Raw genomic sequence first — 12932 nt, 5'->3', positions numbered from 1 at the left:
TGTTTGGATCAGAACCGTCACCCACAGAATGAAGCTCTCCGTCCTCATGCTCTGGCAAGCTGTGACGCAGTATCAGACATGGCCCAGTATGTCAGCGCACTCTGTTCTCACCCCAGAGTGATCACGCTTGCCTCTTTGTTCTGGTAATTTAGACAAAACTTCAGTCATAAACAGTAGCCATATCTTGTAAGTTATCTGTAATGGCCCGCCCAGAAGTACTAGGGCGCCTTAATATCACGCACCTCCCGGCGGGAGATGCAGGTACTGCCGCGTGAGGCGAGTTAGGTCGGCAATAACTCTCCCCCTCGCTGTTTGGTGAAATTTGTTCACATTGTACTAGATTGACTTTTATTTAAAGTAGCATCAATACAGTTAGTACATAAATTTCTGTGGGCTCCACCTTGGCATTGGAACAAATGACACAGATATCTTCCTCTGAGTCAGACTGTTTAACACACTAGCAATAAACTTGCAACTTGGTTATAATCTTTTGTTAGCAAAACGTACTGTGCCTCAAAGAGGTACTAAACGATTAAATGACAGTTGAAATAATGAACTGGAAAAAACAGTTATAGCATCAAACTTTAAAACAACAAAACTTTTAGCAAAGGTTTGTTCCCATTAGTAAATAACAATAATTAATTTGAACATAAAAATTACAGAGCAACGTTTTTATTCACAGTCAATAGTAAAATTCTCACAGCTCTGCTGAGAGGAATCTACCTTCCCTCCAAAGAAGTTTGAAGACCCCTGAGATCTGTCAGAGATGAACCGGATCATGCAGGAAATATAAGAGTACGACGGACTTGAATTTTTTGATGCGTAGCAAAGGAGCGCCAAAAACGGCCCCCTCCCCCTCACACACAGCAGTGAAGAGAAACGAAACTGTCACAATTAAAAACAACAACAGCAACGCCAAGTGGAAAATAATGCCAAATATTTATTCACTCAGTACCTCAGAAATGTAAACGATTTCTACATTCCAGCAAAAACGTTTGTAGACATGATAAATACTTTATTAAAAGGATTAGTGACTTTTAACAGAGTAGTTCCGGTGAAATACCATCCCCAGAATACTGAAGTGTATACATACATGTCATTATAAACGGTAGGGCCTGATTTTCTCATCAATTCCATTCAGAAAATAAAATACTGCAACATACCTCAATGCAGATGCATCTGCCCGCTGTCCCCGGATCTGAAGCTTTACCTCCCTCAGATGGCCGAGAACAGCATTATGAATCTAACTACTCCGTTAAAATCATAGTAAAAAACTCTGGGGTAGATGCTTCCTCAAACTCTGCAGAGAGAGTAAGTACACGCTCCGGTGCTATTGTAAAATAACAAACTTTTGATTGAAGTCATAAAAACTAAGTATTAATCACCATAGTCCTCTCACACTTCCTAGCTAGTCGGTTGGGTGCAAGAGAATGGACTGGGGACTGACGTAGAGGGGAGGAGCTATATGCAGCTCTGCTGGGGGAATCCTCTTGCATTTCCTGTTGGGGAGGAGTGATAGCCAGAAGGAAATGATGACCCGTGGACTGATCACACATAACAGGAAGAAATTATACTCTGCGTCTGCTTGCTCATTTTCTGTGTTTAAAACTGGAGCAGTCACGCTTCCTAGGAAAAGGCTGGCAGTTTGGCTAAAAATGCTGAGAGAGAAATTATCCATTACTGCTGCTAACTGTTGCATAGTAATCGGCAATTGGTGCGCTAGATGTACTGGGCATCGCTTGCGGCTAGGCATAGCTGGTGTTGACACAGAAGGAGAGGATAGCGAGCTATCTTCACTACATTCAGCTAAAAAGAATCATCTTGGGCTATATCTTTAAGTGTGATTGTACGGTCCTTAAGCTGTTTGGACGCTATGGCACACTTCACACATAAATTTAATGGGGGAACCACCTTGGCCTTTGAACATACAGAACATAAGCTATCTGAAGGTTCAGACATGTTTGACAGACTTAAACAGAACTTCAATGCAATAAAAATAATTTTTGACAATAACATTAATGTCTCTTTAAATAATAAAAGTGCACACTTTATTACTGAAACATCAAAAAAACATCAAATAAACATCCGATTTTAATGAAATTTTCACCACAGTGTCTTAATGCTTTGAAAAGATTGCACACAAATTTTCAGACCAATTAACCCCTTAATGCCCAAACCGGAACTAATAACAGTTATTAACCGGTTAACACACTACAGTACTATGCCACAGCTTCTCACTGTGGCCTTTACCTTCCTTAGGGATTATTTTAGTAGGAAATAAGCCTCTCTGGAGCCTTTTCTGATGCCTCTGGACTCCCCACGTTAAGCTGCATGAACTGCCTAGGCAAAACAACTGCGCAATTGAGGCGCGAAAATGAGGCCTCCTCCCTCTTCCTTCCAGAGTGGAGGGGCCTTTCTGACTAGAATAGGTGACCAAATAAGTGCCAGGCGCAAATTAAACCCCAAAAGTGTTTTAAAGTCTGAAAAAACACCTTAATTATAGTAAAAAACATGCTCAAAAGCAATCGATTTTTAAGCCCACAATAGTGTCAACCAGCATAGAGCCCTTAATATAAGCCATCATATTTTATACAGAGTCTAAGAAAAATGGCTTACCTATCCCAGAGGGAATTTCTGACAGTCTTCTAGCATTACATGGTCTTGTTAGAAAAATGACTGATCATACCTGAAGTAGTTAAGCCTGCAAACTGTTCCCCCCCAACTGATGTTCTCTGGTTTCAACAGTCCTGCGTGGGAACAGCAATGGATTTTAGTTACTGGTGCTAAAATCATATTCCTCTTAGCAGAAATCTTCATCACTTTTTCTGCTGCAGAGTAAATAGTATAAGCCGGCACTATTTTAAAATAAACTCTTGATAGAAGGAAATAAAAAACTACAACACCACATACTCTTTACCACCCCCCGTGGAGATGCTACTAGTTAGAGCGGCAAAGAGAATGACTGGGGGGGCGGAGCCTGAGGGGAGCTATATGGACAGCTCTGCTGTGGTGCTCTCTTTGCCACTTCCTGTAGGGATGAGAATATCCCACAAGTAAGATGAAGCCCGTGGACCGGATACACCAATGTAGGAGAAATAACCGTCTTAAATTAAAATGAGGGGTTGTGGATTCGCCATATCCAGAAAGAAATACATTTATCAGGCAAGCATACATTTTGCTTTCTTTCCTAAGATATGGTGAGTCCACAACGTCATCAGGAACCAATACCCAAGCTAGAGGACACAGATGACTAGGGATGGAGAAAAAGACAGGCAGACCTAAACAGAAGGCACCACCGCTTGAAGAACCATTCTCCCAAAGAGGCCTCTACCGAGGCAAAATATAAAATTTTAAATTTTTGAAAAGAATGCAGAGAGGGGCCACATGTGCCTTGCAAATCTGTTCCATAGAAGCTTATTCTTGAAGGCCCAAAAGAGGAAACCAGCCCAAATGGAATGAGCTGAAACCTCTCTCAGAAAGCTGCTAACCAGCAGTCTCATAAATCCAAAAAAATTATACTTCTCAACCAGAGAGAAAGAGACCAGTAGCTTTCTGCCACAGAAACAAACAGGCAGAAGACCTGGTAACAACCCTCAGTCGCCAGTAGATAAAAAAATTATAAGCACACACACACACAACATCCCAGTTGTGCAACAAAAGTTCCTTTGAGAAGCATTAGGATATAGAGAGGGAACAACAATTTCATGAATAATATTCTATCCGAAACACCTTCGGAAGAAACCTAATAGAGTTACAAAAAAACACCTTAGCCAGATGAAAAATAAGATAAGGCGAATCACCCTGAAAAGCCGAGATTTCAGAGACTCTCTGGGCAGAAGAGATAGTAAAAAAACCTTCCAAGATACTATGGAATGCAATGGCTCAAACGGAGCCTGCTGCAAAACCTTAAGAATGAGGTTAAAGTTCCAAGGAGGAGCAACAGACTTGAACACAGGCCTGATTCTAACCAGGGCCTGACAAAAAGACTGAACATCTGGCACAACCACCAGACACTTGTGAAACAAAATAGAAAATGCAGAAATCTGATCCTTCAGAGTATAGACTGACAACCCCTTCTCCAGACCTTCCTGAGAAAGACAAAATCCTAGGAAATCCTGACCCTTGGATTCACACTAATAAATGTATCTACACCATAGCTATGGAAATCCTCTGAGAACAGGCTGCGAGCCTGGATCATGGTCTCAACGATCAACTCAGAAAAACCCGCCTTAGACAGAACTAAGTGTTCAATCTCCAAACAATCAGCTTCAGAGAAACGAGATTTGGATGAAGGAATGGTCCCTGAAATAAGACGGTCCTTCCTCAGAGGTAACCTCCAAGGAGGAAGAGATGACATCTTCACTAGGTCTGTATACCAGATCCTGCGAGGCCATGCAGGAACAAATAGAATTATCAATGCTCTCTTCAGGGTTTGATACGAGCAGTAACCCGTGAAAGGAGAACAAACGGAGGAAACAGGAATGCTAGCCTGAATCCCAAGGAACCACTAGAGCATCTATCAGGGCGGCCTGCAGATCTGTTGATACGCCATCCGAACCCACACCGAGAACCCCATTTTAGGGTCAAACTGAAGTACACCTCCAGATGGAGATCCCACTCCCGGGATGAAAAGTCTGTCTGCTCAGGAAAACCACTTTCCAGTTGACCATTCCTGGAATGTAGATGGCAGGTAGACAACAATTGTGAGCTTCCGTTCCATTGTCTGAGCATGCATGAACTCTCAAATGAAATCGAGTCAAGGGAATGATGTCCCTGGAAGCAACCATCAGACCAATTACCTCCATACATTGAGCCACTGATGGCCGAACAGTAGACTGCAGAGAGAGGCAAGAGGAAAGCATCTCGGATGTTCTGACCCCTGTCAAAACTATCTTCATAGGAAGGAAAACTATTAAGGTCCCCAATAAACCAACTTTTATAGCTGGAACAAGGAATACTTCCATCCATGGAGACGTATAAAAGGACAACAGATCTCTGTCTTTTAAAACAGCTTGTGAGCACACATTAAAGGTGTAAGTAGCTGCAGCTGGTTTCAAACTGCAAACCTTCCGCTTGCTAGGCAGCTAAGCTAAACTCAAGAGATTGCTTGTTGAAAGGATGGCGCCTGAACCTATATGTCGTCCAGAAAGGCGGCTACTACAATTCCCCTAGACTTATCACTGCCAAGAGCCTCAAACTGGAAAAGTTTGTCTTGAAAAAACAAATCTCAGAAATAGGAAATGATCCCAGAGAATGGGAACATGAGAGTACGCATACTTCAGGTCTGATGGTCAACATGAACTGACTCTCCTGGACCAAGGAAAAAAAAGGAACGAAAGATATTTATTCAGAAGGAAGGTACTATGAGCAATTAGATGAGACACTGAACCCCAATCTTTACATTTGCGATTCAGATAGAGCATGAAATTTTAAGCAACTAATTTTTTTCCGATTATCAAATTTTCTTTCATTCTCTTGGTATCTTTGGGTTCAGTGTCCCTTTAAGGTCTATAAGGGTTGAAAAAATCCCCTCATAAATGGGAACCAGGAACAAAACTGAATAAAACCTTAGGTCCCATTCCCTTACTGGAACTAGAACAACTACTCCCAGGAAGGAAGATCCTGATTCAAGATCTATAATTCAAGAATACCTCTCTGTTTATCTGGACTGCAGGGAAAAAACAGGAGAGAAGAAGCATTCATTTCTGTAACCCTGAATTACTATATAGGGCTCCAAAAAGAAATCCGATGAAGGAACTAAAACACTCTAACGCTCTTAAGGTCTGTTCTGATAGTCTAGCGGTAGAAAAGACCCTTTTCCACCTGAAATATCAGAAATTGATATATGTCAGACCAGACCTGGAACAATATTTTCCAGACAGAAATAAAAGAAATGGCTAGATAGAGAGCTTTAATCCTATCTTGGATCTCCTCCAAAAGGGAGACTCTACCAAATTGCTTTAGACAAGACGTTGCACCCATAAGATGCCGGACTTGACACAGTGGCAATACAAACTGCAAGGTTGCCATTGAAGACCTTGAAGAGCAGATATCTTCAAATAAGCCTCCAGCTTTAGTCCATGAAAAAGCAGCATCCCTATAGGGATCATAGTTCTCTAGGGATCATAGTTCTCTATGCCAGAGAAGAAAAGGCCCATTCTACTTTAGGCACCGTGCACCATAAATCTTTAATGAAGTCAGCGACAGGAAAACATCTTTAAAGACGGGAGACGGAGAAACAGGTATCCTGGATTCTCCCATGTCCTGAGAAATAATCTCCGTCACACGGTCTAGAACAGGAGAAAAGCCTCCACAAAGGAAGGAAATCATACTATTTACTAAGTTTACTAGATGTCTTAGGGTTGACAATGACAGTCGTATCAGAGTCGTCCAAAAGTAGCCAATACCTCCTTTAACAGTACACGAAGGTGTTCAAGCTTTAATCTGAAGTTAACTTCTCCAGCATCAGATAAAGGAATTACACTGTCCGAATCTGAGATCTCACACTCAGAGGCTACCAACGTATTCTCCTCATCAGACTTATGAGGAAGGGCACCTGAGTAGCAGTAGGTAGGACAGAAACCTTACTATCTGAATATTGTATATTCCTCTTGCATATTCCCTATAACATGGAAAAAGCAGATAATGCCGCAGATACCCAAAGATACCTGTGCAACTGTTTCCGCGGGCAAATAACTCCTCCAGAAGACAGAGAGGAAAAGCAGGGCACTATATGTGTGGCCATTAAGGCTTGGGACACATGAGGAGAAAGCTGTGGCAATGCCCTAAACAGCATAAGGCTATAAAAAAAACAAAACATATGAGCTTTAATTTTTAAAGTCATTATGAATTAGGGCATAACGTACACTTATTCATAGGAGCAGGACTCAAGCTCCATGAAACAAACAAGCATTAATTAAAATAAAAAGTGCGTTGTCACTTTTAGTGTATACAGGGAGTGCAGAATTATTAGGCAAATGAGTATTTTGACCACATCATCCTCTTTATGCATGTTGTCTTACTCCAAGCTGTATAGGCTTGAAAGCCTACTACCAATTAAGCATATTAGGTGATGTGCATCTCTGTAATGAGAAGGGGTGTGGTCTAATGACATCAACACCCTATATCAGGTGTGCATAATTATTAGGCAACTTCCTTTCCTTTGGCAAAAATGGGTCAAAAGAAGGACTTGACAGGCTCAGAAAAGTCAAAAATAGTGAGATATCTTGCAGAGGGATGCAGCACTCTTAAAATTGCAAAGCTTCTGAAGCGTGATCATCGAACAATCAAGCGTTCATTCAAATTAGTCAACAGGGTCGCAAGAAGCGTGTGGAAAAACCAAGGCGCAAAATAACTGCCCATGAACTGAGAAAAGTCAAGCGTGCAGCTGCCAAGATGCCACTTGCCACCAATTTGGCCATATTTCAGAGCTGCAACATCACTGGAGTGCCCAAAGCACAAGGTGTGCAATACTCAGAGACATGGCCAAGGTAAGAAAGGCTGAAAGACGACCACCCACTGAACAAGGACACACAAGCTGAAACGTCAAGACTGGGCCAAGAAATATCTCAAGACTGATTTTTTCCTAAGGTTTTATGGACCTGATGAAATGAGAGTGAGTCTTGATGGGCCAGATGGATGGGCCCGTGGCTGGATTGGTAAAGGGCAGAGAGCTCCAGTCCGACTCAGACGCCAGCAAGGTGGAGGTGGAGTACTGGTTTGGGCTGGTATCATCAAAGATGAGCTTGTGGGGCCTTTTCGGGTTGAGGATGGAGTCCAAGCTCAACTCCCAGTCCTACTGCCAGTTTCTGGAAGACACCTTCTTTCAAGCAGTGGTACAGGAAGAAGTCTGCATCCTTCAAGAAAAACATGATTTTCATGCAGGACAATGCTCCATCACACGCGTCCAAGTACTCCACAGCGTGGCTGGCAAGAAAGGGTATAAAAGAAGAAAATCTAATGACATGGCCTCCTTGTTCACCTGATCTGAACCCCATTGAGAACCTGTGGTCCATCATCAAATGTGAGATTTACAAGGAGGGAAAACAGTACACCTCTCTGAACAGTGTCGGGGAGGCTGTGGTTGCTGCTGCACGCAATGTTGATGGTGAACAGATCAAAACACTGACAGAATCCATGGATGGCAGGCTTTTGAGTGTCCTTGCAAAGAAAGGTGGCTATATTGGTCACTGATTTGTTTTTGTTTTGTTTTTTGAATGTCAGAAATGTATATTTGTGAATGTTGAGATGTTATATTGGTTTCACTGGTAAAAATAAATAATTGAAATGGGTATATATTTGTTTTTTGTTAAGTTGCCTAATAATTATGCACAGTAATAGTCACCTGCACACACAGATATCCCCCTAAAATAGCTATAACTAAAAACAAACTAAAAACTACTTCCAAAACTATTCAGCTTTGATATTAATGAGTTTTTTGGGTTCATTGAGAACATGGTTGTTGTTCAATAATAAAATTAATCCTCAAAAATACAACTTGCCTAATAAGTTCTGCACTGCCTGTATAGACCTGCCTAAAGACAGGATAAACCTAAGTATAATATAGGGACAGACCACGGTACCAATCTTATACCTTTGATTCAAAAACATAAAAATTGCCCTCAATTTAATTCAACTATATAAAGGACTTTATAGATACGTCTATTTAAAGAGAACCATTCACCATAGTTCTGAAGTGAAGAAATGCCATTAACTCTATATTTAAGGATTACTATCTCTTTAAATATTTCTTATGAGAGCGATCCCTTCATGAGCGCCTGTGACTGCTCAGGGAATTGCGACATTAGTAAAAACAGCAGCATGCACTCTACAACATGGAGCATTGAGTGCCCCTCTAAGAAAAAACCGACTCTAAACACCCTGAGGCTGAGACAAGACCACCGCTCCGTTCTCAGTTAGAAAAGAAGCCGGAGTCACATAAGTGCATTAAAATAAGAAAATGGCGCCGTTCCGATCACTGCACTGTCACCAAAGACAGCAGAGAGATGAAGTGCTTTGTTAAAAATAACAGCGTACTTCATCTCCCCGTCAAATTTCAAAAGCTGACACTTCAGGACTGTATCTGGCTATCTACAATTCAGAATCAAGCCAGAAAAGATAATAAATGTTGCCCTTAAAAGAGAATACTCACCCAGTGAGCTTCTTCTCCCACTCCCCACACAGATCACTAACCACCGTATGTACAGTGGGAAACATGCATAAGTAAATAAAGGGGAAAAAGGCAACCTAAAGAAGCACAGCCTCTGGGGGGAATTAAACCCCCCAAGCCTCTATACATATAAATAAAGTGCCTGCCTCTGCCAATAAAATCCTTTCCCCCAAGGATTACAATGTCCCAAAAAACGGCATTTTATATTCGTATTAGTGCAAGTCCCCAACCTGGTAGACAAAAAGCACTTGCCTGCAGTCTAGCCGTCCGGCAGGAGGACAGCTCACACGGTATGAGAGGGCACATACTCCTCAAAGAGACTGTAGAATAGAAAGAACAGAGTAAACCTACTCAGGCTTTCTATACCATGGGCAGCAAATATGTTAGGAAAACGCAGCAAAGCCCACCTTACAATTTTCTAACTGCTTTAAAGCCACCCCTACCCTACTGAAGAGATTAACGTGGACTACGGCAAGATTCAAAAATCTTGCTTGTAGCAAAATAATCCAATTTTCTTCAGACACCAAAACTTCACCTCCTCCACTGAACAAGGCAAAGAGAATGACTGGGGTTTGTGAAAAGGGAAGTGATTCTTTACAACTTTGCTGTGGTGATCTTTGCCCAACAGTAATTGATGACGTTGTGGTCTCGCCATATCTTATCTTAAAAAGTGCTGCGCTCAATCATTCCAACACTTGCTTGTTCTGGGTGATTGACATGCCCTTCTCTCTGAGCCAGTAGCGGAATGCTGAATAAGTGATTATTCGATACTCATTAAAATTTCATACAACTTGTGTCAGACCACCAGTGACAACATAAATTTTTACACAGTATTGCGCTACTGGCTCCACATTTTTTTTTGTTTTACACTTGAAATTGGTTACGTGGTTAGTGGATCTATTCTCAGTGGGGCTATAGAGTATCTGATCGGACACGTCAATGGTGTGAAACAGGCAGAGTATTTTTTGTTCAGCACAGAAAAAGCTAAGAGAGACAGGTGTGTCTGAAGAATGCAAAGCCAATGAGGTTCATTTGTATTAAAGGTATAACGCTCATTACAGGGGCAGATACCATAGGCTCAAATAGCTCAGACTCATACATAGCTGGAGAATGGATAGCTGATGACAGACCATTATACTATGCTTTATATATTTTATTCAGAGTCCACAGGTAATGTATTGATCACAGAATGATCCCAGATTACTATTTAGGTGCAATAATCAGGGGCAGTTTTCTTTTGGTGCACAGGTTATCTACTAGTGAACCTATCTGTCTGCAATCATGATATATTTATCTATAGTGTAACCTTACTACAAATAGGTAAATATTAAATTGATTCAAGCATGAATTAAGTATGTAGGGAGTAAACATACACTTTGTCTCTGGAACTTGTTTCTCCCTGAGGTCACATACCCATATACTCACCAGTACGGATATTACTTTATGCAACATAGCAAATTCTTCTGCAGTGGGGTCGGGCGTTTCAAGGCCTAGAAAATCTTGTGTGCCATTTTCCTTTTTATAATCTAAAATTCTTTTGAAAATTATTCCGACTGTTAAATTACAAACTATACAAGGCAAATGTTTAACCAATATAATAAAACCACACATGTCAAATTATAAATATGACATAGAATCTTCTATAGGTTCTTTAAGATTATGATTTCTCATTAAAAGTGTACAGTCTGAACTTTTCTTGTACTTACTCGATAAGACTGAATTTTTTCCAAAATCAAATTTGTCTTCTTCCTCAGTGTATTTTCATTGTCACTGGACCTACATGTAAAAATAAAATATTCCATAAACAAAATTATCAATAAAAGGTGGGTCAGTCTTAAAATAGTGTTCAACAAAAAATAAAGTAGTGGGTACTTGAATACTAACCCATCTCTCAGAATACTGTAGATCATGTCACGGGTCGGGTCAGTTCCATCTGTCTGCTGATCTTTCAGTAAATCTGGTGTGCTCTTTAACTTGGAAAGGACAAACCAAACCAATCAAACAAACAATGTGCTTTGCAAAACAGTAAGGCCAAATATGACCACTAATCACAGACTTTTAGAGAAAACACCACGTATCATTTCTCATACAGACATATATGTAGACAACCAAGTTTAAGTTACCTGGATTCCTGACTGGATAGTGTTCTGCTGCTTTCTCTGAATAACTGGCTCGTCTATGGTATGATTCAACCAGTCGTTAGTTAGCTCAGTCTTGTTGAACTGTTCTCTTTCTAAGGGCTCTCTGTTAAGTGATGATCTACTAAAGGATCCATTATTTGCCGGTTGTGCCCTCACTTGTGTCCGGCTTTGTTCCTGAAAGCCTGAAGCCTGTATTTCTCTAGAATCTGCCGAGTCTCGATAAGATACACGACCATCTAGACTTTGTGAACGTTTCCTTTCTTCTGGCTGAATCCGACTTCTTCTTGCTGTCCTGCCCCTCACCTGCCCCTTTACATCAAATTTGCTGATCAAGGAGTCCACAGAAGAAAGGGGTTTTGTATCTATATCCTCTCTGGGTAGGTTTGGTAGTGCAGAAGAGGGAAGACTATCTTTCTTCTGTAATGGAAGCTTGTCAGTAGAAGAGGTAGATCGCAGTCCAGTTGTAGACCTATAACCACCAATAGTGTGTGCACCATTGTTCATATATGAACTGCTGCTACGGCTCTGTGACAGGTTGGAGTAAGTGGTATCAAAGGTAGACGACCGTTCACTGTAATGCTGTCCATAATTAGATGTGTCATCTATTTCTGGGTCTAACAAAGAGCTTTGTGATTGGGATCTCCTCAACTCTTCTTTGGGGGAAGCACGAAGTGGACGGGGTCTGGAAGAGGAGCCACCACTCAACTTGGCTTTGTCTCGAGGTTTGATATTCTGCTCTTCATCTGAGGTGCTGCTATAATGCAAGCTGTTGCGTAAGACTCCTTTGGTAGCATAAGGGTTTTCAGGTAGGTCAGATTCTGAGCTTATTGACCTTACTGGCTTGTTGATCCTAGAAGCAGAGCTCTGGTAGTCTGGAGGAGGGTTGGCATAACTGCTCTCTGTTTTTATCTGTACTCCATAGGATGATTTGGATTTATCTCCACTATTCAACACCACAAAAGGTTGTCCATCTATTCCCTGCACCCGCACTGCCACTCCATAAGTGCTCTGTTTAGAGGCACGGCTCCTTGTTTTCTTAGGTGCTTTCAGGTCATCTATAAAGCGGATCTGGACCCCATAATCTAAAGGGGTTTGCTGGTCAGCCATCTCGCCATGAATAGTACTTTCCATTCACCAATAACCAAACAATGTGTTAATCTCCTATGAAAGCAATAAAAGCAAAATATAGGGTCAAATTCAAATACACAATTTGACAACATATCAGACCAAAGTGTCTTTCTACTTCCTAGTTTGAATCTGACTGTATTTGCTTTATCCAAATAAAATATTTCCACAACCTCCTCTATCAAAACCAAAATATGTTGAACTTATGTTTTTAAATCCTGACACTTTCCCCTTTTCTAATTATCCCTATCACATTTATTTATATTTAACTGCTGTCTTTTTTTGATACCCGTATGTGTAAAACAAATGTAATCTATACAATAGCATAATATAATAAAAACAGTAGTGGAGAACATCATGACATATGTATTTTTAAAGTCAAATGAAAAATAATTATGACAAAAGATATACAAAACGCTAATAGGTTAAATAAAAATGTTTATGAAAATTTTTTTCACTTAAACACCCTCACCCATCCCCAAGAACAAAAAGGACCT

The 12932-nt window shown here is 40.9% G+C and overlaps 1 protein-coding gene across 2 annotated transcripts in view; it reads right to left on the bottom strand.

Annotated features, from left to right (window-relative positions):
- The window catches only part of CGN (cingulin), a 380943-nt gene that overhangs the window by 284624 nt on the left and 83387 nt on the right, over positions 1-12932 (bottom strand). For both annotated transcript variants that reach the window (XM_053704018.1, XM_053704029.1), the window contains exons 2-4: positions 11293-12471; positions 11054-11142; positions 10876-10945 (exon numbers count right to left, since the gene is read on the bottom strand). In XM_053704018.1, coding sequence (XP_053559993.1) covers positions 10876-10945; positions 11054-11142; positions 11293-12441 — 1308 coding nt within the window. In that variant the 5' untranslated portion in view covers positions 12442-12471. The remainder of the gene's footprint in view (positions 1-10875; positions 10946-11053; positions 11143-11292; positions 12472-12932) is intronic.

Source organism: Bombina bombina, chromosome 1 (assembly GCF_027579735.1).
Source record: "Bombina bombina isolate aBomBom1 chromosome 1, aBomBom1.pri, whole genome shotgun sequence".
NCBI classification, from domain to species: Eukaryota; Metazoa; Chordata; class Amphibia; order Anura; family Bombinatoridae; genus Bombina; species Bombina bombina.
The sequence above is the reverse complement of the archived record's forward strand: the minus strand, read 5'-3'. Positions and strand labels throughout refer to the sequence as shown.